Source organism: Pollachius pollachius, assembly GCF_949987615.1.
Source record: "Pollachius pollachius genome assembly, chromosome: 1".
Classification (NCBI taxonomy): Eukaryota; Metazoa; Chordata; class Actinopteri; order Gadiformes; family Gadidae; genus Pollachius; species Pollachius pollachius.
Window position 1 is genome coordinate 13,012,176 of NC_136934.1, and position 25,029 is coordinate 13,037,204.

At 41.3% G+C, this 25,029-nt stretch overlaps 1 protein-coding gene across 1 annotated transcript; it reads right to left on the bottom strand.

Moving 5' to 3' along the window:
- Window positions 1–1,248: 1,248 nt before the first annotated feature.
- itga2.2 (integrin, alpha 2 (CD49B, alpha 2 subunit of VLA-2 receptor), tandem duplicate 2) lies at window positions 1,249–19,998 on the bottom strand. Its single transcript, XM_079751122.1, has 30 exons — window positions 19,897–19,998; window positions 18,639–18,762; window positions 17,987–18,096; window positions 17,567–17,658; window positions 17,262–17,376; window positions 15,199–15,326; window positions 14,952–15,100; window positions 14,539–14,689; window positions 13,231–13,396; window positions 12,923–12,999; window positions 12,436–12,574; window positions 11,926–12,071; window positions 10,807–10,950; window positions 10,219–10,422; window positions 9,841–9,971; window positions 9,493–9,656; window positions 9,184–9,335; window positions 8,664–8,774; window positions 8,114–8,199; window positions 6,747–6,885; window positions 6,266–6,358; window positions 6,069–6,145; window positions 5,897–5,980; window positions 5,579–5,681; window positions 5,110–5,220; window positions 4,752–4,862; window positions 4,145–4,267; window positions 3,790–3,879; window positions 3,302–3,418; window positions 1,249–2,558 (listed from the first exon to the last, which is right to left on the bottom strand). Exons 1-30 carry the CDS (start codon window positions 19,940–19,942, stop codon window positions 2,466–2,468), a joined length of 3,576 nt encoding a protein of 1,191 aa, XP_079607248.1. The 5' UTR covers window positions 19,943–19,998; the 3' UTR covers window positions 1,249–2,465.
- Between the last annotated feature and the right edge of the window lie 5,031 nt (window positions 19,999–25,029).

A 25,029-nucleotide genomic window follows, 5' to 3' on the forward strand; every position in this document is an offset into this window, starting at 1 on the left:
CCCTGGACTTTAATACTCACATTTCAAAGCTTCTTGAAACTACGAAGCGCAGTCATAATGTTGATTGTTGTGTGAAAAGCTCGCTTTATTAGTGGCCACTACGTGCGTCGTAGTGTGTGTGGGTGTGTGTTTGTGTGAGTGTGTTTTTACGTACGTGGCGGCGGGGCTCTGTTTACACGCGCGAGTCAGTGCGTCAGAACGTCAACACGTCTTGTTTTGATCTCGTTAAGGACATATTATAGCGAGGACAACCGCTTGCAATACTGTTTATGGACAAATTTGAAGGAGGGAAAAACAAAATGTGTTTTCGCAGCATTTAAATAATGATACGTCCGAAACTCAAGGAGTTGCCCTGCATGTGTATAAGATAACACTTAATGTCTAGACATATGTGTAGGCCCACTAATAAACAATTAGGGTGGCCTATATGTTTCAGAATCAATTGGCTGTATAAAGTGTCTCCAATTACAAAAAAGTAGATTTATTCATCCTCAAAATGTAGTCTAGAAAAGAAAAACGTTTTTGTTTTTATTTAAATTGGTTATTGATTAAATAGCATAATTCATGAACACATTCGTCCGGTCAATTGATAGACCCATTTAATGAGTGGACGGAATTCTTAGATTATAATATATATTCCACTTAAAATGTTCATTGGAACTAGGCCTAATTGTACATTCACATTTAATACTCTGAAATAATCAACAGATTAGCCTACTACTTTAACAGTTCATGTAGGCATACTATCAAAAAGAAAAAGCGAATGTTGCATTTAGCTTTAGTAAATTGGTGGTTGCTTTTTATAGTAATTGAAACATGGCAGCCATTAATTGTATTATCTATTGCTTTCATAGCTAAGGACTCCATTAGGGCCGAAGGGGGTAGGCGTATGTTAGTAAAAACACGTTTCCAACAAAAAATGCCTGAACTGAAATTGTAAAATACCTAAGCCTAGATCTAATAAAACTTGATAATAGAAAAAAACTTGATAACAGGAGATTTACAAGAACGCATGGAGCATATTAGGAGCAGTCAACTAAAAGTGAAGAATGAATTGCTAAAATTTAGTATTACGTCTGTACTCCACTGACATCTAGTGGAGAGGCCATACAAACGAGGCCGCAGATCATTGCAGTGTGGGCGGATTTTGAAAGATGCATGATCCAATCGATCCGACAAGCTATTCCAATTGATAAATAACGCCAAATGTTTGCAATTTTTGCCAACATCTTGAAAAGTGGAACGTGGTGCTAATGTATTCAGTTGTTTATTATACAATTAAAAAACATTAAAAACAATTCACATCAGATTTTTGGAAGATAATTCCAGTTTGAAATAGAAAACTGCACACAATTGAACAAAATGAAGCAACTTAACAATTGTTTTCATTGTCTCTACATAAGATGAGCTCACCTCCATTTTGCAAATATTTCATAATAACAAAAACACCAAAATGCTGAGGCTACTTTGGACACCAAGAGAGCTGTATTGGCTGCAGTTTCTTAAAGAAGCACAGAGTTTACTGTTGTTGACCCCTTGCAGTTCAATATGTGAATTAAAAGAAAAAGTTACATTTACAAAACTTGGGTCAGCCAACAGTGTTAGCTAATGTTACAACTTAAATAATTTTAGTTGAGTTGAGGAGAACAACCATTATGCATTGAACGAAAAATTCTCTCAACTCTCATCACATTGTCATGTGATTATGCTGTAAAATTCAACAATATTTACAAAAATATTTAGCAGAACATTCCAAAGCTGTACCTTTAATTAAAAATGTAAAAAACGTACAAAATAATAATAAAAAAGGCCGTAAAATACATTTTCTCAATTCAGAAATACTCGACTGTACAGCCATACAACACTTTCTCAATTAAAAATACTTGCCGACTTGGTTAACAGTAGTCGCAAGCTATTGCACACAAATATATTCACTTTGTAAATATATTCATAATTCCCCGTTTATAGCTGTGCGCCCTGTGTATTTTATCTTTTTTTTTTTTTTAAAGCTATTCTATCTTAATGTAAATTTTGATACATTGGTTTACGCACTTTTCTGATGTTATGCCATTTGGTTATGCATAGATTTTTAAACTGACAAGTATTCTGCCTAAAGTTGAATAAATTCATCTAAATCCCTGTAATTTTGACGTGAAAAAAAATCAAACACAATTATTGGACCAAAACAACCAAAAAACATGCACCTTGAAAATCAAGTGCTTTGCATCAATGTAACAATATACAATCAAGATGAAAGACAGCTACAATGAACAGCAGTTCATCCACAGATCTGGAGCATCCTTCAGCCCCGCAGACATGGCGCCAGAACCCTCATGTATACCACTGGTTTGCCCCAAATCCAATTGTACAATGTGCCTTTATTCGGCCTTTGTCTTGGCTACATATACCACAAAACCTGTGGGGAGCTCTGATGGAACCCAACCCAGAACGTGTTCTCCATCGTCTCATAGGTCTCCCTCATCTTCCGGGGCGTTGAGCTCCATCTCCTCAGCCGCATCCGTTTGTATCTTCTTGTACTTCCTTTCAAAGAATCCAAACTAGGGAGGTAAACAAAGATAATGGATTGGATTAAAAGTGTTTGGATTAAAGCCGGGATGCCTAAAACCAAACCGAAACAACAAACCCTAACCCCATCTCTTATTGCCAAACCCTAACCCTAAACCAAACCCTAACAACAAACCTAACACCATCTCTTAATGCCAACCCCTAATCCTAAAACCAACCCCTAACTTTAAAACCAAACCCTAACCCTAAAACCAAACCCTAAACCAAAACCCAATCAAACAATCCTTGACAATTATTAGGTTCAGTGTTTTTTTTCTGCTATTGTGCTATAAAGCATTTAAAAAAGTAAGGTAAGTCAAGGTTGGACCATAAATAATTTTGCCTGATCAATTTGCAAATGCAAATGAGTCTGGATCGCTCTGTTCATTTTCGATTCAAGGAACATTATCAACAGGGACAGACCAATCAGCGCAACGAAACGTGACACATCAGTGGCAGCCGTATTGCTGGTTCATGAAAATGCCTCACGACCCTCCTATATACGTATAGTCATTGTATCAACCCCGCCCCATATCATTCAAACGGTTGTGATATGCCCTCCCTGGGTCAGGTCTGCTGGAAAATCTGTCTGAATGGGAGGGGGGTCAGATACATTTACCAGAGCAAATAAAGCATGTGCTTGCAGATTTGTCTGATTCTCAAGCTATAATGAATTGATATTCATTATCCAAACAAAACAAATACATATTTTGGGAGAGCCTTCATAAATGCCCACCTTCCACATCAGACCAACAACAAGTGCAAGCAGCAGTAGCCCTCCTATAACACTGCCCACTATGACCCCGACTGGAACATCAGCTATCTCTCCAGGTTTACTGACCGTTACCGTCACCTAGGGGAAGAAAAGGAGAAGACAGGAGAAAGGTGAGATATTTGTTTTATTTGATGATTGTTTGGTTCACTTTTAAATAATTAATTACTCTCTTAAATGAGTAACATGAGTAAACAACATCAACATTCATCAGATGAAAACTTAATTGACCATAACATTATTCATTGTATAAATTAGGATACGGGAACATGCTTTTGAGCGAACAAAAGAACACTGTCTACACTATGTCGACTGTCTTTCATAAATTAAACTGAGAACAAACTTAACTTGATTATATTTTGTTGTATCATTTTTTAACCTTTTTGCACCAATAGTTTAAAAACAATGTCATTTGCATTTGATTGACGAAAAAGAATCCAATTTGGTCTTACTGGTAACTTCCTGTGGTTGATGAGGATGAGATCGGGCTGGGAACTCTCAATTTCTACCATAGAGGTCAGGTCGACAGTCTGGAACGTAGCCTGTGTGAAACAGGATGTTCGTTCAAATATGTATATGTAAACATAGAGTATATACATATTCATATGCATATGCACACACACACACACACGCAAACACACACACACACACAGACATACACACACACATACATATACACACATATATATATTATATGCATAAAATAAAAATATACAAATATATCCTAAATTATACTCATAATGTCATTATTATATATAATTATAATCATATAATGATAAATAACTATTTATTATTACATATATTTACATAAGAAAATGTGCCACTCCAAATCCTTGTTGTCAAGTTGACATAGTAGTGGTTCTTGGCCTCCATGTCTTTCAGGATGCACTTGACCACGTGGCATTTCTTCTCTTTAGATGACTTACAGTCCTGTAAGTCATCAAGTCATTCATTTTATTTAAAACCATCAGGCACTAACATTCAGGTTTTCTCTACCAACTTCAAGAAGGTTTCATATAAATCCACACACAGAGGTATTATCCTTAAGAAGGTTTCATATAAATCCACACAGAGGTATTATCCTTAAGAAGGTTTCATATAAATCAACACAGAGGTATTATCCTTAAGAAAGTGTCATTTAAACCAACATGGTTGGACCATCCTTATGAAGGTGTCATTTAAACCAACATGGTTGGACCATCCTTATGAAGGTGTCATTTAAACCAACATGGTTGGACCATCCTTATGAAGGTGTCATTTAAACCAACATGGTTGGACCATCCTTATGAAGGTGTCATTTAAACCAACATGGTTGGACCATCCTTATGAAGGTGTCATTTAAACCAACATGGTTGGACCATCCTTATGAAGGTGTCATTTAAACCAACATGGTTGGACCATGCAGGGGACTGACCAGCACTGTGCGGCCCCTCAGACTCTCCTTGGTGAAGGAGACTTTGTTGGGTTTCCCCCCGATATTCAGCGGGTCAACCAGGCTCCTGGAATCACAGCTGGTCGAACCTCCCTGTGTGGGTCCAGACATAGGGGGGTTAGGTCATGCTACAGTTAACTTCACAATTCACTCAACCTCCCGAAACCTAAAACCACCTGATCATGGATCTTCTCACATAAAAGCATACTTCCATTGGAATGATAGATGGCAACGTTAATTACCATATATAAATAGGGATTTGATATATATAACGTGAATACATGCATAAGGACTTACACTGATGGACATATCAAGAAACTATAGAGGTACTGTTACTCACTGCTTGCGTCTTCAAGCCAGTGATGTAGAGCAGTGGATTTCCAGCTTTGGTTTTCATGGGAATAGCTATTGTCAGGTACAGCAGGTTCACAGGGAAATTATCTGTTGAGATCTGTGTGCACAAGGGACAGAATGTGTCTGTTTAAAACCTGTCTAAAGTAAGAGAGTGTTAGTTTGTTTAATGGGGAAATATTATACCACCAGGTTCGATTACAAGCCGTTTTGAAAATGTGCAGCTTCTGACATCTCAGGTGGGCGTGTCCAGCTAGATGTATGACGGATAGATGAGCAACGTTTGCTACAGTCCACTGGGTAGGTTGGGAGACTGATCTATCCAGCAGACATCTAGGTGGACGCGCCCACCTGTGATGTCAAAGGCTTTACATTTTCAAAACGGCTTTTAATGACCAATCACACACACACCTGGTGGTATAATATGTCCCCTTTAAGAGAAGATCCGCTGACTGTACCTTGACAGAGAATTGAAACTCAGGGCCGATGTCATTGAGGGACTTCAGCTCAGTTTGCACAGCAGTGGTTTGGTTTACCACGTAGAAATTGATATTTGACTGGCTGGAAATTTACAAAATACAAATGAAGATGTTATTTAGATGTTAGTAATTTGCCGTCATGCAATATTGGCCAAAGAATTTACTTAAATATTTTAAATATTCACTCACAGAGATCAATTATTTAATAGTCATAATCATCTCATAAATAATAATTTATTATAATTAATGATCTATAATAAAAAAAGAATTGACAGGATTTTTTGGGGGTTTAATCACCTGGACAAAGTAAGTCCAGCATCATACTGTAGAGATATTGATACATCTTTTTTGTTGTCTGAAGGTCTGTCTTCCTTACTGTCACTGTAAACAAACAGAAGACGTAATTAATTCCCTATTTCCCCAAACTACGACAAAGAACTATATACATAGTAGGTCAATGATGGCGTACCTTTTCACTTCAAAGATCACCTCTGCTTGCTTATGTAATTCGTCAAGGTTGAAGTCAAAATGAATCAGAAATTGTACCTGTGGCAAACAATATGAAGCTGTGTATTATTAGGCAGCCATAACACAAGGATATTTGATGTCAATAAAAACAAACTCTTTAAGTCACATAGATTAAACGTAATAGTTTCTTGGTCATACCTCTTGGCCAGTTTTTAAGGCAGGGTATCCTACTTGGCAAGCAACGAGCAGCTCTTGTGTTGTGGAGGTACAGATAACAGACGTACCGTCCTTCTGGGAATCCACAAACAAAGAACGTTTGGTTTTAGAATAGTTTAGCAACGCTATGGCAACCATGAATCACTTTTAGATTTGTGGTATATTTGTACTTTTGTAATTGATAACTGCAGATTAAATACTTTTTTATCGAAAATACTTTTAATTATTTACGACAAGATTGCATAGACTACTATGGTGATGACTACAGAAGGACATATTACCATGTTTAAAACAAAAAACTATCGGTTCACTGGCCCTTTATCCAAAAGGTATATCCACCTTTTGGATAAAGGTGGATATACTAATTCAGATAAGTTAATTCCTTTCCGCTTTAACGGGAAATGCAACAGTATCCTGGATAAGTATTGGTTGTTGAAGCGTTGTGCATCGTATTGTAACTCACTGGGCTGGAGGCGAAGGCGTAGTAGAGGTTGCTTGAGTACTCCACCAGCAGCTGAGTGTTATAGGCGTTCTCCAGCTTGTTCTTCACAGCCACCTCAAACGAAACTCGTTGGTTGTAGCTGACCAACATGGGGCCCAAACTGAAACCATAAGACCTCACATTATAGTGTCTGCATTTTACATTGAAAGTCTCATAAATCGGACTTCAGATTTAGAACTACAGTCTGATTGCAGACAGGTTGCATCCGGTGTTTCTCTTTCTTTCACTTCATATTTGTTTCAACCAATCATGTTAGGATCAAAAAGGGCGTAATTGTGGAAAAACGTACTTGGCTAGCACGAGTAAACTGTAAAGAAGTGGCAACACCGTTTAGACTGGCCACTGTAAAAATACACAATATTTGTATATATTTATACATAATCCACTCCTGAAAGCCTCATCTACTCGCAGAAATGAGTCTTCTGCGGTAGAACACCTCCATAACCTGACAGGAGACAAGGCGTCACCCCGCCCCATGCAGTCTCTGGTTTCTTTCCCAGGCTCTGTGCCGTGTACCCCAAGGAGTTATGCTATAACATACAAGGACGGTTTGGTCTCAGATGATGCATGTAAAAAAAATAAAGAAACAAACAAAGTAATCATCATTAACAAAGTGTCAGATTTCTGTCCAACATGTCTTGAACATGGCATGACCCCGCTTCCATGAGAAATTGGGATGACAACAAATGTCATCTGAATTTGAATGTAGTGTACACCATCTCCGGGGGTGCTTTTGAAAAGGTTTTGAGAGAATCAAAATGGTTTTGTGCTGTTGGTGTTATTTATCCGGAAAGTAAAATGCTTTAACTTTCCTATACACTCTTTCCTTCAAGACTTAAACTCATAACCAATAGGAAGAACATGTTTAAGTCCCGCCAATGCTAATAAATCCACCACTTAAAGCCTCTCACCACAACTAAACAACCAAGCCTTATTTGCACACAATATAATGGTCCCACTGGTCGGCTTGGTGCACTGCAGACGTTACGCAAAGTTGATTTTAATCATTTAAAGCGTACGAATTTAATCAATTTCAGATTTAACTGTTTATATGTTTGTCTTGTATTCACTGTGGTCATATGAAGTCTGACTTGTTTATGGTTTTATTTAAGAGAGATAACAGTAATCTCTTACAATCATGCCTTTGCTGCAAATACCCAGACTATTACTTTGAAAAGCAAAGTTCCCGACATCATCTAGAAGAGATTGTTGACTCATTGGTCCTATCACAACAAGCCAGGACAAGCCTTGGCTACGCTTCTCATGGGGGGAGTGTAAGAGTGTTAAGAGTGAGAGGCAGGTCGTGGACGGACCCAGGTGTGACTCACCTGGGCGCTTCCGGTCCTCTCTTCACACTCAGCGACAGATCGCTCACACACACCTTATCCGAACCACACTCTTTTAAGAAGGGGATCTGCAACCAGAACGAGGGTATGAAGTTTAGAATTGTCAGATTCCTTTTTGTGTGTAACAAAACAGAATAACTTGTTCATGATCTACATTAAAAAGCAAGAGAAACGTTATTATCAGTTGTCGTTATCAGTTGGGTGCAGTTGATGCAATAAAAACCCAAGGTGTGTGTGTGTGTTTGTGTGTGTCTAAGGGGGGGGGCTTCCTTGCGCCTAAGGTCTGGGAGTTAGCCTTTGATGTGTCAACCTAGTAATCGAGACAATGAGTAACTTGGATGACCACACGTTCTGTGCAGCGTAGCTATGGCGACACAGGGCAACTTATCAGGATTGCAAAAGAGAGGGGCCATACTTCTGAATAAACTGAATGGGTGACGAGGGGAGTCGGTCGATGACTCCTACAATCAGGGAGAAGAAAGAGCGATGACTAAGACAAACAAGGATGTCGTCTTCTGCGGTGCAGACTTACAAAGAACTCCCACTCACTGGGGGAGAACACATCCAGCACGGGGTTAGAGTGTTTCTTCCGGAGAGCGATGTCCACCCGCAGACTGATGGAGTTCACAAAGTCTGGAGTGTCCTGTGAGGGCATTACAGCAGAGGAGACAGAAGGGAGAATGAATAACAATAATAATGCTTTGTGTTTGAAGAACTTTTCAAGGACCTGCATATAGAATGTATAAAAGCAGGCGGTACGGTGTATGAAAGACAATAACACAATAGCAGAAAATGGTCCAAAAATTATCCTTAAAATGTGTGACGTTATCAAATATATATTTTTGTTGATACGATTATTCCTGGAAACATACTTTTTTTCTTTTGCATTTGTGAAAAGTATATAACACAGTTATTATTTATTCTAGGATATTAATTATAGATTAATGTGACCACACACAAAACCACAGAGGGCATACAGTATGAGGCAGTTGGTTGGCGCCAAGCAGTTTGTGCCTACATTGTGGCACAATAAATACTGTGGAGGTACATACCTGTACAAGGACTTGGTAGTCTTGACATACAGGTTCTTTTAATACTTCGACATCCCCAGAAAGCAGACGGTCGTTCGTCAGCGTGAACAGACCCCGAGACGTCACTCGTGAAGACTGCAAGTCAGCGTCCAGAGTCAAGTTGTAGGCCAAATCTGAACAACAATAGAAAATACACAACAGTGAACCGTTTTTAATTAAATATATTGCGTGTCGATCAACAAATAGGCTTATTTAAAGCAACAACAAAGGTAACCGACAGACAGATATGAATTGTGTTTAATATGATGTTAAATCGGTGTTGCAATTTACCGATGGGTCCAATCTGGTTCTTGGGTCTGAAGACAGCCGTGAAACATATCTTGGTGCTGAAACAGGATGCCTTTCGTCCACTGATTAAACAAGGCTTACTGAGAATACTGATCTTCTCAGGGGTGAAGCTGGCTTTGGCCGTGACTGTAGCGAGACCACAGGACCTGAAGACCAAAAACACACCCGCACACACGACACACACACACACACACACACACACACACACACACACACACACACACACACACACAGATGTAAAGCGTCTTAAGAGTGGTAGATTATAAATAAGTTGTTATTCTTAGTCAGCATCCTGTTGTGTCATGACCTCAGGGTGCTTGATAAACTAACCAGAGCTGCACCACCTTCCCGTACGCCCCGACGGAGACGTCTGGGATGGTGTCGCCGTTCAGATCTCCGTGGCCGTCGATGGACCTCCCGAAATACTGCAGCTTGGGGTCCAGCTCGGAGCCAAGGATCCTCTGGAGGGGCAGAAGGGAAACGGCATTTTCACACAAATTGGATGGAAGTCATGCCACCAACCTCCTATTTCAACTGTAAATATATGCTCAGCTTAGACGATTCTTACAAACAGACCCCCCCCGAATAAAGTGGACATGCTATCTTAGTGTGGTATTGAACATGTTGCAGTGTCTCTATCGTAGCGACTGCTCGCTTCCCTCTTGCGTCCAACCTGTTGTAGGGTCTCTACTGTGTTGAGCGTCCCACCTGTGAGAAGGCCTTGTTCAGGGTCTTGTCCTGCCCATTGTAAACGTACAGGACGCCCCTGTGTTGGTCCTCCAGCGGTGCTCCCACCACCACGTCGCTGAACCCGTCCAGGTCCAGGTCCGGGACGGCCGAGATCGCCATCCCGAAGCGGGAATTCTCAGAGGCCGGAGGCCCGCTGAGGAAGCCCTGCTCGTTCAGTATTCCCTTTAGAGCGAGAGTGAGAGTAAATACATTTTAAAGCGTCCTTTTATTGTATTGCTAACCATTTATTGTACAAACTTAACCGACCTATAAAGCTCTTTTGACAAAAAAAATAATTGTGAGAGAAAGACAGAGAGGGAGAGAGTTCTGGCAGTGTGTTCTGGCAATCCTATTGGTTGTGTGTCGGCAGAAGTTTGGGGGCCCTCACTCACATGGTCAAACTAATTGGGATGTTAATGCCATCATAACAATCCCCATCTGCATCCTTATTATGCTCACCTGTATAGGTGGCCTTATACGCTATCTGTGTCTCAGACAACATAGCATAGAAGGCCACCTTTAAAGGCGGGCATAAATAGACAACACTCCAGAGCGAAGCATGCTTACCTTAGTGATGGAAAAGAGGTAGACCTGGCCTTGCTCCTTCTTCAGCGTGCTCATGAACATGGGCGCACCCACCAGCAGGAGGTCCGACGTGCCGTCCCCGTCCACGTCCAGCGAGCACAGGGCGCTGCCAAAGTAGGAGCCGATCTGAAACAAGCGGGAAAGCCTGCGGTTGACTCATCGACCTCAGCAGCAGCAGTGCGACTTCATGCATGTTTCAGAAGCACTCTCATGGACTCCATTGAAAGGCCCTGCCGACAGACCGCTTGGTACATGTGAAGTGAGAGGTCTTTGCACGCAAAAAATACATTTTCCATGATGCACTTAAGCCCCTGGCACTTTTGTTCAGCGGTTGTGGTTGTAAATTGTTGTATGTTGTCTTTCAATGGGCGCTCTGCCAAAGTACATTCTCGGCCGCTGTGGGTTGGCCGATTCCCTTTTGTCATCTGATGTAGTGGTAGAGATGACTACCGTACAAGACGTTACAGCATACAACATCAGCAGATAAGAATTCCCCAGATCAGCACTCGTAAGATGCTGGAAAGCCATAATAATATAAATAAATAAAACCAGACCACTCATGTGCGGCCTGTAGCGCTGACATCGGAACGTTGACGATGAGAATCTTAAGATAGAAAGACATATAGGCAACGTCGTCTATAATAGTTGTGCCAGCAAAATAAGTGTGTAACAGCGGGATATTCCGGTAGGAGGATGGGGGTGCTAAATGAGTGATAGCACAGCATTACTTGGCTTCTGGAGCGAAGTCATACATCATTTAAATTGATTAAACAACGAAAAGGTCTCGAACAAGGCATCATTGTGCCGCATACCTATACAAATGTGATATACGATTTGACATTCAGTCGATGATGGGCCTGACGTATCAGATTCCACTCCGCAAAGCGTAGCCGAGAACAGCCCTACCTCCCTGGATGACCTTGTGACTGCTCCTCCCATTCGTCCCCTCAAAGGGCTCCACAGTGAAACGCGACAGCAGCACATTCCAGAGAGCCAGCAGAGCGAGTAGCTTCCGGCTAATGGGGTAGCGCAGCGTGCCACTGACCGTAGCACCCCGCCCAACACCACCAACACCCCAACCTACTCCTATTGACAGCATACCTGCTTCCCTCTCTCCGTGTCCACCACGGTGGCCTTCTTCTGCACGTCGACGGTGTACACCACCACCTGTCCAGAGTGGTTGGAGCGGGGCGCGCCCGCCACAAAGTACTCCCTGGGTCCGTCGCTGAGGCTGGTCACTGCATAGCCTAGGAGTGTAACCATGGAAACGTTGGCCAGTGGACTCGCTGTGGACTAACACGCATCAAGATCGACTACTGAAAGACTATGTTCATAGCAGTGTTTGGGACATTCAATATTTAAATGGAACCTTATTTGTCAGATGTTACTTAAGGGGGTGAATTGTTTCAGCAAGTTTAATTGCAGACACATCTAAGAATTTCGGAAGAGAAATTGAGGTACTTTATAGGAAGGAAACAAAATAACAATAATAATCTTCTCTGCAAAGATAGTGGCTGAAGCCGCACATTATTTCTTAAAGACACACCAAACATTTAGCTAGGTGTCTGATGAGGAGGAACATAAATAGATGTGTGGTGTGCTACTGCGTACCCAGTAAGGAGCTGTGGTTCCTTTCTTGAAGGGTTTTCTCAAAGGCGGAAAAAGGCAAGATATCTGCTTTGGAATCAGTTTTATGTACAACAGTTCCGCTCCATGCATATGCCCCCACCGCTCCCAGCATCAACACGTTCTAGAGAAGGTCAGGGTTGAGAACAGTAAATACCATACCTATACAGACAGTTTATTACATTACAGTACATGTGTTTGTGCATTCCTGGGGTCCTAGTGAACTTAAAGGCACAAAGACACATGAAGAAACCAATAGAGGGTCACATTTTGGAACATTTCTCAGCGCTATCAAAAGAGCCTATACTAATGTGAGTCCTAGTTTAGAAAGGCAAATTTTCAAAATTGAAGAATATCGAAAAACATTAAGGGCTTGTCTCCATGCGGCCTCTTTTCTAAAACTTGGAAATGTTGCACACTAAACAAGAAAACATATAATATATAGAAAGGTTTACAAGTCGTTACCCGGTACCTGTTTAGGTGCGTAGTGAGCGCTGAATCCAACCTGGGACATCTCCATCTGGAAATTGTCCCCGACTTTCCCTGTGCCTTGTGGGTAAAAAGGGGGACAGGGTTGTCAGCATGGAAATATTTCAGGAATATGAGAGATGCTAGATTGCCCCAAAAAGCCTGAATGCCTTATGTGTCTTTCATGAGTTTCCTCTTGGGATTCTGCACAATGGGAGGCTTGTTTCCACATGCCTAGGTCAAATGGCATTTTTTGGTCAAAGACAATTACATCCATATATAATGACAGGAAGAGGGAGGTTAAAGTGTTACCCTCTATGCTGAAGATACGGCTTCCCAGGGCCCCAGCAATCTTCGAAAGGGCTGCCTCTTCAGACACGTTGAAGAAGAAATTCTCCACAGGTGAACTGGCAATGGACTTGATTTCAGCAATCAAGTTTTTTGTGTCAATGTTGTTTCGATTGTAGTAGCCAAGTACCTATAACATGGAAAGAAAAGATGAAGAAAGAGCAGAAATCAGTACACACTTAAAGGACCTCCAGTTATCATTATCTTTATATTAAGTTAAAGTAATGAAAGACAACAACTCTTTCATTCCAGTCTATAGCTAAAGTTGAATGACTCCTGGCTGAAAGGGGTTTGAAATCAAATGCCCATAGTCTAGCTGTAAGCATCATTGAGCATGACACCTTTCTTCCTTCCTGCTCGTTAATGGCATGGATATAAATGAATATTCACTAATTAATATAATTCCCTTTTCAATGCAAAATAACGAAATAGTGATGGTCACGTATACAGCTGCTCTGGGACAAGGGTGTTCCTGTTTGAACCAGCAGTGCAAACAGATTCAGTGTCACTGGTGTTCACCAAGTTTCAGCAGGGACTGCTCCTTTTATTGGATTAAATTGTGCATGTAACAACTAAAATAGCAGATGTTTCATGGGCAGCAATGACGTTTATTTTTTTGAATTAGTAAAGGTGCTGCATAGTGCATTGTGTTGTCCTTAAAGGGCCAGTGAACCCAACATGTTCATTTTTTAAACATGACAATGTGTCTTATAGGATAGTCAACGTTGTAATACCATGTTGTTACTGAAATGAGCATCACTTAAAAACAACAGGAGTTAACTCCTATATTTCTGCCAGTCTCCGCCAACCAGTCTGTGAACATTCCACTCTGCATAGGTGGCAATCTTTATCGTGGGATGTTGAAAAGTGCCTTTACAACATCTCGACCAATCGACACCGGCGGCGAGGTGTGTGTGTGTTTGTGTTGAGCTCGTTGTGGCTCCTCTCTTGGTCATCGCGGTTGTTGATAGCGGTGACCGGGAGAGGGTGAAGCTTGTCAAACACTTTTAGTATAACACGATAGTGTGTGTCGATGAGACCAGCTCCATCTGGCGGGGAATTGATTTTGAGGTCTGCTTCCAAGAGAGGGTTCTGCTTCTCAGACACTTATGGTGTAACGCCAAGGTGTGTGGCGACATTTTTAGCGTTTCAACCAACGGACTTCAATCCGACAATCAGTCAATCTAACTGTTATCTGATTGCAGACGGCTTCAGAATGGAGGTGTCTACAACGGCTGAGCAAGAGCCCGGTCTACAGGGTTCAAGACTTACAGCGATGGCAAAGCGGGTGATTCCTAGTTCCTCACACTTGTCAATGGTGTTGGCTCTTAATGCCTCGTCGTGCGACTCGCCGTCGGTGACCACCACCATCACCTTGGCGGCCTCCGGACGGGCCCCGCTCTTCGGATGGAAGCCCCACTCGCTGAGGGAGAGAATGGACTTTGGTTCCTGGTTTCCATGTGCAGACTGTTGCTTTTCCCTCCCCACAGCTTTATACATTGGCGCTCATGGATGTGTGACAAAAATGACATTATAGTGTCATTTCTTGAAACTCAGTCGTACAATCGATACTTCTCCCTTTGATTGAACATTCGAATTATGAAGGATCTGTCATCCGACTCTTTCATCCGTTCTTTTAATTGTGTACCCAGGATTCCACGTCATAGAAGCCAGGAGAAGCTAACCTTGCGTATTGGATGGCTTTAAAGGTGTTGGTGCGGTCTCCATACATCTGAGTGATCTGGGTAACTGCAGCAAGGAGACTTTCTTTGGTTCTGTGGTCACTCAGTCGGAATTCAAATTGGGGACTCACCCCATATTGAATGACACTGACCTGAAATGGTGGACGAACCACTGGGTGTAAATAGGCAAAAATGAACGACCCGTAAAATGAATATAGAAATAAAATGTTGCTAGGGAAAAGAATCCGACCTGTGTGCTTTGAGGACCGATGTCCAAGGCAGGAATTAGTTTCTCAAGGAACATATTCATTGGACCCCATGGATAAATGCTGTTGGAACCATCCAAAACGATCACAATGTCCATAGGACCCCCGCAAGCTACGGATGGAAAGACAGGTAGATACAATCATGATATGAGCACAGTCGTAGATTTTTGTATTTGGTATAGTTTATTTATTTGATACTTATTCAAAGGCCACTTGCAGTTAAAGGGTATTTTGTACTTATGTTATACTTGATAAGATACCAGAAAGGAATCCTTGTATGTGCAAACTCACACGGCAATAAAGCCTTCTGATTCTGATGAACTGACAACAATAACATGGACACTAGGGATGTGCAATGACACCACTATCTGTGTCTGATTGTTTTGACCGTGAATATTATGTGTATCTGTATATGTTTGACCATCAATGTTAGCTGTATCTGTTTATATTGGACCATCAATTTTGATCTGTATCTGTTTATGTTGGACCATCAATGTCATCTGCATCTGAATATGTGGTACCATCAATATTATCTGTATACTATGGTGGACCATCAATGTAATCTGTATCTGTATATGTTGGACCATCAATATTATCTGTATTTGTATATGCTGGACCATCAACATTTTCTGTATCTGCATCTGAATTTGTGATCATCAATATTATCTGTATTAAAAGACAAAGTGCCTGTACATGAGCTGTGTGAGGGTCCCTTAGCATGGCATTGGATGCAAACAGGGGGGCGGGACCGCTCAACCAAAAGACCCACAACAGATGTGTGTGGTGGGCATAACGAGGAAGCAGCAGTATAGACTACTCTCTGTTGGAACCTCCCCCAGGGAATGGCAACTGGCAGCTGGCCGCCAGTCAATATCGTCGCCAGAGTGTGTATTTAGGTTATAAGTGTAACTTATTTGCAATTTGGAAGTAGCGTGTGAAGCGGGATACGTCATGGTGGTGGCTAAGCCGAGTCCTGACTCGGCCTTTAGACATAGTCACCCACTTCGTGTTTTTTTTTGTTTTTTTCAACCTTATTCAACAATATACTGGACTTTATATTTATTTACATTGTTTTAAAATATATATATTGGACTTAATATACATACATACTTAACAATATTTGGAACCCCACCTTCCCTTTACTAAGGGACATTGAACAATAATTTACTCAATATCGTCGGCTGGAGTCTGCATTTAGGTTATAAGTGTTACTTATCTTTAATTTGGAAGTAGTGTGTGAGGCGGGATGCATCAGGCTGGTGGCTAAGCCGAGTCCTGACCATCAATTAAACCCACTATTGCACAGTTTGCTACAGTATCATTATTTAATGTGTATGTAGACACCCCCTGCCTGTATTATTTTCCTTTCATCCTTATTCAACAATATACGGGACTTTATATTTATTTACATTGTTTTGAATATACATACATACTTAACAATATTTGGAACCCCAACTTCCCTTTACTAAGGGACATTGAACAGTAATTTAGGAATAGTAACTCAAACACTAATCATTTGTATATACACAAGTACAATTTGTCTATTTTGTTTCACAATCCGAAGTTCAACATTCACTTTGGCTCTCCCTCCTCACTGTCTCAGCCTGTCATGTGAGAAGCGACACAATTGATATGTGCTATGCCGAATTAAGGACGTTGTAAATGTATTACTGATGCTAGGTGACAGGAAGTGAGAGGCGATGAACAATGGGGCATTATATCAAATTCCCTTGCTGCAATGACGTAATTTCCCGCAACTTTGGACATAATGTATTTACATATAAATGTAACTACAGATGTAAATAAACCTCTTGGTAAAATTCTGACACATCACCATTGAAGTGTGAACTAAAATGACGATTGATGTTGTAGTGTCCCTGATGAACCTCAAATCAAATCAAACAAATAAACAACCAACTTTCGGTGAAGGCCAAACTGGGCCTTGAGCTTCGGGCCCGGCAGATACCCTGGTGGGTTTGTGTACCAAGTGCTGACTACGGACTATTCTCCAATGTTTAAGCATTCATAGCATTAGAGGCGGTCTTACGCTGGACAGCGGGGGAGAAGGCGGGCTGGGTATTGAAGAGGGGACTGAGTTCTGCACACACTCCTGGATAGTAGTCCTGATCGCCACAGCGCTGAGCCCAAAGTGGACCACACGTCTGTAACACAGACCCACAGGAGAGAGTACACATGTAAGGTGGAGACATCTTAGGGTATTGTAGCATCCAATATCTTTGGATATTTGGGAGATGTCCCCTCACAACAAACATTCAAATACACAGCCACGCCAGACACGCACTCACGCATGCACGCACGCACACACACTTAAACCCACACACACAGACTTACCAACAAACCCTTTGTTTCTGGCATCCGGGTAAGAGTCAAACCCAGACTCATGTTTGTGTCAACATTCTTCACATTTGGTATAATCATGTAATCTGAGGGCAGTGAAAGACGTGCGTTCAACATTTTTTGCAGAATTTGTTTTGCCACACATAATAAGCTCATAATTTATGCTGTCGTGCCTTAAAATGTAGGATTTTACTGGCTGGCTACTTGCTACTTTATAGGCTGTCTTAACCACTGTCTGACTAAAATCAGACCCATATTAACCCGGTTAGGCTTTGGGGATTGGCCTTTCTCTACTAAACTCACAGAGCACTCAATAACTTCTTTCTTACAATGACTAAGCTTTGAGAAAATAACCTGATGTGCAATAATTGGTACAGACTGAGGTGAGTTTAGTAAACAGCAGGTTCTGCTCACCATGCAGCCTGAGCTTGTCACAGCTGGTGCTGGGACCTGAGACAGGACACTTATAAACATCCCCTTTCCTGTTTCTGGTGAATCCACCCCAAGGTGCACCCACCAACAGCCTGACGGAGAGAGCGAAGGAGGAGTAGAGAGGGAGGCAGGGAGGGAGTGTTGTTGACAGAATTAGTAATAACGTCATAAGAAATTGTACAAGTTCGTTACTTCCTTCTTTCTAAGCTTGCAAATCTAGTAGAAGACTTTAGCTGGGAAATGTACTGATGTATGTATGTTTCCATGAGACTTCATTATGAATCACTCCCTACGTATGCATCTGGCTAAACTCTAGGAAGTGGTATAGTATGTTGCATTGTTTGGTATTTCTAGCAAGTAGGATCAGGGGAATAGGGATTTCCCTGGCCTCAGGTACAAATCCCCAAGTTGCTTTAACAGGCCATTAACATTGTCATATTATATGACATTTCTTGATAACATATCAGTATACAATGATTGTTCTCGTTGGCATGACATGAATTATAGAATCGATGAAAACAAAGACCTCCTGTGATCCAACAGTAGGCGATAACATCGATGAATAAAATGTTATAAATCATCAATAACTATTTTTATATACATCAGTGACATTGAGATTAACTTGGATTCACACCATTTTCCTTGATGGTTTTTAAACTGCTGGACAGTGTAGCCAAACTCTTCTTCCACGCGTCCGTTGAAAATCTTGGGATCTGCCGTGCCAATGTTGAACGACTGAGTGCTGCAGATCCTGTCAACTAAAGAAAAGAGTCAATGCTATGACACTATAGGGGTATTGAAATCATTATCCGACGGTAATTGGATCCTCCTCATAACTGACCGTTATAAGGAGTGTTTAAAAAGCATCATAGGCCTATCCATTTATAAGGGATCGATCCCTTTTAAAAGTGTGAGAAGTAACGATAGGGGAAAGAACATTTGGTATATTGGATATATTATTTTGAATCTAAATGTCAAATTAACATGTAGGCTACCGCGGAGCTGGTGACACAAGTAGGCCAAATAGCCCTCTGTCATGAGTTTGGTTTTCTTTGGGGAAGCTTTAGCGATTAAACCGCTTTGGGATTTTGTCAGACCACCAAGAAACAGACCCACAAGCTTAAAACGTTGTTTGTACGGGCTATAAACCATTCTCCATAGGCAAAATCCAAAGTTGATAGACAACTTGCTGCCCTCAGGGCACGGAATTTTCGCCTGCGCGTGTGCTGCCGCACCATCATCACCAGCACCGTCATTGGTTTGCGCAAGCTGAAACATGCCTGGTTCGCCCGCACAACTGTGTTCGAAAAGTATAAATCACTGGTATGCGAATGGCCAATGGACTCGGAAGAACTTTGATTGAGAAAACTTTTCTCCTGGTAATTTATACCAGGTCTGAAATTTGTAGGCCTACTTTAACACACTGCAAACCACTCCTTTAATAGAATATGACAAACGTTACTGCAACAATTTTACAATGTAGCCTACTTACAAAATAAGCTATCTGTTGCAACGTATATTAACAACAACATATCGATAGCAAGTCATAAATGTTGTTAAAACGATATAGATAGAAAGGTTATTTTCAAATTCTAATCCCTATCAAGCTAAAGCAAAGATAAAACGTTGTGATACATAACCCAATAATCATCACCACACAAAGCAATGCCATACACACTGCCGAGACATGAAATATAGAACACGCTCAATATCTCCACTTGCTGTAAACTCTCTTCTTCAGCAGGGAACGTGATATTTTGTGCATAGGTGCGTCCGGACCAACTACCGAATTAACACCACGTCGATGGCTGCATTCTTGGGGCCATCGACGCTCGGAAAACTCCGCACAGTCAGCTCTTCAAAAAAAACTCTTAATCAAGCAGCGTACTTACTTATGACGAGAAGAGCAAAGAAGAAATTCGAGGTTAGGTCCTCCATCACCAGTCTTTATGTCATGTCTGTGTAAATGTGAGAAGCACTTGCTCGAAGTTGTAATATTGTGCTTGTGAGTGGGCGTCGACAGATTACGTGAGCAGACTCACCTTCCTGATACAGTGGCGAGACAGAATCCAAGTTTATTAAAAAAAAAAACTTAAATAATAACGAGTTTAGACTACCGGTATTAGAGTTGCATTTTTCCGTGTTCACCTATAGGTAGGCTACAATGCACTTTATATATATATATATATATATTGCACCCGTGGTCGCCACAATATATATATATATATAATACAGGTATATAATAAATAAATAAATATATATATATATATATATATATATATATATATATATATAATACATATATTTTTTTATTTATTAAAGCAAGCAGCAGCCTACATGATGATAGTGAGGTAGCAGCCTACCTCACTATCACCTATTTGCATTCCTGCTCCAGCATTGTTTAAAATCCGTTTGGTATGCATCACGTTGTAAATAGTAGTAGCCTAGTAGTGACACATGATACATGATGGGGAGAATGAGCAGCGGATTGTTCAGAATAAGTTTGTCCTGATTCTTAAGGTAATAACCAGTGGCTGCTGGTGATCAAAAATGTTGGTGGGGCACAGTAATAGACAGCGGGTCTAGGGTCTAGGGCAAGCATCTCCAAACGGCGGACCGCGGTCCGGGTCCGGACCAAGCAACGGTCCTATCCGGACCCATGACCAATTTAAAATAATGCGATTTCTTTTTTTTAAAAAAAAACATTTTTTTTTTATATATTTCACTATACAAAGCATGATTATGTTAATAAAGACATTTCTCACTGAAATACAAATTGAAAGGCAGAAAAGTCCGTAGTACAGCATAAAAACAGCAAAAAGTAATGATCTTCACAGAGCGAAGATAATGCACTCACCGAACTCCCCCCTCCCTCCGTCTGTCACGGCATGTGCGTAATAGCGTCACTCAAAAATAGCCAATCAAATCGTTTGTTTACCGGAAGAGCGATTTGGAATGAGAAAATGGCTGGCTCGAAAATTAGGAAAGTTGACCACGAAAACAGACATTTTAAAGATGAATGGACTGACCAATACATGTTCATTCTCCTGCAAGGCAGAACATAACCTTTGTTGTGTCTTTTATGTGTTGAAACCGTGGCGCTGATTAAAAGCAGGAATATTAAGCGGCATTACGAATCCAAGCACAGATCCTTCGAGGAAAAGTATCCCCAGAAGTCAAAAGTAAGAGCATGGAAAATATCCGAGCTGAGAGCTCAGTATGAGAGGTCTCCACGAGTCTTCACACACTCATTTACAGGCCAGCAACGTGCAAATGAATGCTCACTTAAGATTGCATGGATTTTTGGGCAACATAACAAAACTTTCAGTGACCGACTGTTGTGAAGGAATGCTTGAATGCCGCTGCCGAGACGTTACTTGAAGGTAAACAAAGGGATGAAAAAATAAAGGAAATCCCAATGTCAGCTGCAACGACAACCAGAAAATCCGACATATTATCAGATGACGCAGTCACAGCTTGATGCGGCTGTTCAGAGTGCCCCATCCTTAGCCATTGATGAGTCTTCCGATGTAACGGATAATGCCCAGCTTTTGGTTTATGTGCGATTTTTTTTTTATCAAGACAAGAAAGATATATGAGGACCTGTTGGGTCTAACACCACTTGAGACACACACAAGACGAGAATATATTTATGAGGCTATTAAGGAGATGCTGTCAAAGAGGGGGATTGATCTAACAAAGGTTGTCTCAGTCACTACAGATCGGGTACTTGTTTTGCTTACTTGAAATGTAGGCCTAGTGTACCTGTTTTGCTTACTTGAAATGAAGGCCTAATGCTCTTTTTGTGTTTATTTGAATTGTAGGCCTGGTGTACCTGTTTTGCTTACTTGAAATGTAGGCCTAATGCTATTTTTGTGTTTATTTGAAATGTAGGCCTGGTGTACCTTTTTTGCTTACTTGAAATGTTAATATGCGTTACTTTGTCTTACTTGTTTCTCATGGTTAAAAGTAAGCTATTTGGAAATTGAAAATAAATACATCTGAAATTATAAGGAAATATGCCGTGTTGATTGTATTTGACAAAAGTAGGCTATTAGAACGTGGTAGGTTAGCGGTTCGGACCTTTCTTGGAAGGATTTTTTAGTAACTGGACCTTGTTCGATTTTAATTGAAGACCCCTGGTCTAGGGTCTAGGGTCCCCCCGTCCCTGTCCCCGTCCCCCCCATAAAAAAATTGAATTTAATAGATTTGATTTCCTGTATTCTGGTGCATTTTGGGGATGGCCACTACCTATTTACCTACTATTCATTTAGATTCATAGCCTACATCCTGACTTGTAGGGCCTGGACAAGCTTACACTGCATATACAGACCTACTTTATGGCCATTCCACCAGCCATTGCTATTTGACCCATTGTTGTTATTCTGATATGAGACAAATCATGATCACTGTCCTATAGCGTCCATTTTTTGTGAGTCTCAATGTCTACTTCAAATGCAGTTAGAAATATGGGACTGTTGCTTCATTTTGTTTATATGTCACAGGCCAAAAGACTAAATTAATGTGTAACTTACTTGCTCCTTTTAAGTATAACATTGCTTGGGGAGTCCAATTCCTCCACTGTAAAGGGTGGACAGTGCTTTGCTAGTTAGCGATCTATCTCTTCTCATGTAGTTGTGTTGCGCGAATGTTGCTGAGGGAGGTAGCCTATTTAATTGATTCGCTGAATTGTCCAATCATGTGGCGATAACAAAAAAGAAAAGCGATACCATTGGCCTGGGGCGCACGCTGGTGCGACCCGAGGGCGAATTATCTTGCGCCAATCGAAAGCTGTCTCTGCTTGATAGACAGCAAAAAGTTAGCGAGCGTACATTGACTTCAACGTGGCCGGCGCCCCTGACTTGGAGGAGGGCTTTATTTCGAATGACCAATAACTAGCCTAGCCCAAAATCATTGACGTTCAGACGCATTTAAATGGTTGCTGGCAGTGAGAAGTATCTCACACAATTAAACGAGGATAAACGCTATGTATTTTTGTTGATTTATTTCGTATTGATAATAGTTGATTAATAGTTGGCAGATATATTCAAGTGAATATTTCACGGAGGGGCGGCGCCCTAGTGCCCTCTATTGACCCACCGCTACTGGTAATATCGATGGTTGGTCTCCAAGCAATGGAATACTAGACCAAATGCTATGAGGTGGCTGGATTTTTACTTTCATGTGATAACGGGAATGAACAAGACAAGTCTAATAACGGATGGTTTGAGAAGAAGAATCCCAAGCAGGACAACTTGAGGCCCAACGGCATGCCAGCACAGGCCTAGAAGACCCGAATACACAATTAAACATTGAGTCACTCCAGTGGGAGAGGCTAACGAATCTGGAATATCATAAAGAGAAATAAATGACTCCAAGAAAATAATGAAGGTGAAGGAGAGTGTGACTCTGATGAAGAAGACTCTAGCCTTCACAGAAGCTCCCCAGCAATGGAAATGAAGATCGAACAAGAGTCAAAAATCCTTCACATCTCCAAAAATAAATGGTGAAGAAAGTTTGTTTCAACTCAGTTCAAGGCTGGGATGGTGTAGAAACAACATCTCTCTCTCTCTCTCTCTCTCTCTCTCTCCCTCTCTCTCTCTCTCTCTCTCTCTCTCTCTCTCTCTCTCGGCTGCGCGCTGCATTATAATGTGTGTGATTGTGGATTGCATGAGTTATATGCGACCAAATTCGGTGTGCTAGTGCGTGTATTTGCGTGTCGGTAGGGGGTCCATGGCTGGTTCGTGTCCAAGGCCCGTGGTCATGTTAATCCGTCTTTGGGTGGTGGGATTTTGAAGAAACAACCACACCCTGGGTTTTTTTTAGGCATAGGCCACCTAGGCGGTAGCTTAGGGCGCCTCCTGCAGGATGGAGGGTAGCAGTTGCCAACCCCCCGACCCCGCCTTTAAAAAAAATAGATATCCTGGGCGGGGCTTCCGATTCACCTGTAAATGCCCCGTTTCAATATGCGGGAGATTGGTGTGTCGCATGATTCGAAATCAGCAGTTACAGAGTCAGGGTGGATGATGTGGCGTTTCCTATCCGCACTGCCTGGGGTCTGCCCGTCAGGAAGCTACACGTGTTAGGGTTTGGTTCTTCTTTAAAGAGCAACAACTGTCTCAATGCAATAACAAAGAGAAAAATAACAGAGAGGCTTCAAAGACTTCAAGAGAACCACAATGAATAAAACGACAGAATGGACCACTTTAGGTCTCGGGAGTGAATGCCCCGACTAGAAGGAGACCGATCCAGTTGCTCCATTATTCAGTCCAATCATATGAACATGTGCCACATGAGTCACCATGGAAACCCATGTTTGATGAACACATAACAGTGGACGGTGATTGATTGAGCTGCAGCATAACCAAGCTAACCCATGGTTATGCTTGTCAGCGTAACCAGCAGAGGTCAGAGTTGAAACTATTTTAACTCAGAGCGTGGTGCTCAGAGTTAAGCAGCACCCAGCGACGGACCAGTCGATGGGTGGGACCAGAGCCATTTATCTCTCTAAATAGCTCTGGGTGGGACTAAATGCGTGTCTCACAGAAAACAATTGAACAGCCAGAGCTGAGGTTTTTAGGAAACTAGGAACACTAACTAGCATCAATTCGCTGCGGTAACACCTGCATTTACATGTTAGTAGACGATATTCAAAAATAAGTAGTCTTTACAAAATGTTATTCCATAAAAGCTCAACAATATTACTGCACAATGAGAATATGGCGATAGGCAGTCGAGATGCATTTTAAATGATACATACATTTTTGGTAAACTGACTTGCATTGTTATATTTGTCCACTAGATGGCAGCAACGTATAAGAATAACTGGTGTTTATGATAAAATTAATACAAAAATAACAAAGCCAAAAGAACCACGACAATGTCAGAGATCGACTGGTGATCATCAGAAAGATCGGGGCCCTTGGTAATTGCGTTTTTTTTACTTTCTAATGCATAGAGAAAGTACTTGGCAGAAGGACAACATGGATGGCTATCAAAATGATTATTTTTATATTGCATTCTGA

Bases quoted from the DNA above. Each gene is read 5' to 3' on its own strand.
- itga2.2 (XM_079751122.1), bottom strand. From the start codon at position 19,942: ATGGAGGACCTAACCTCGAATTTCTTCTTTGCTCTTCTCGTCATAA. The intron at 18,763-19,896 runs GTAAGTACGCTG...TCTTTTCTTTAG, and splicing joins CTTTGCTCTTCTCGTCATAA to TTGACAGGATCTGCAGCACT. The intron at 3,880-4,144 runs GTAAATATATGT...TGTTTCACACAG, and splicing joins GGAGTGGCACATTTTCTTAT to GCTACGTTCCAGACTGTCGA.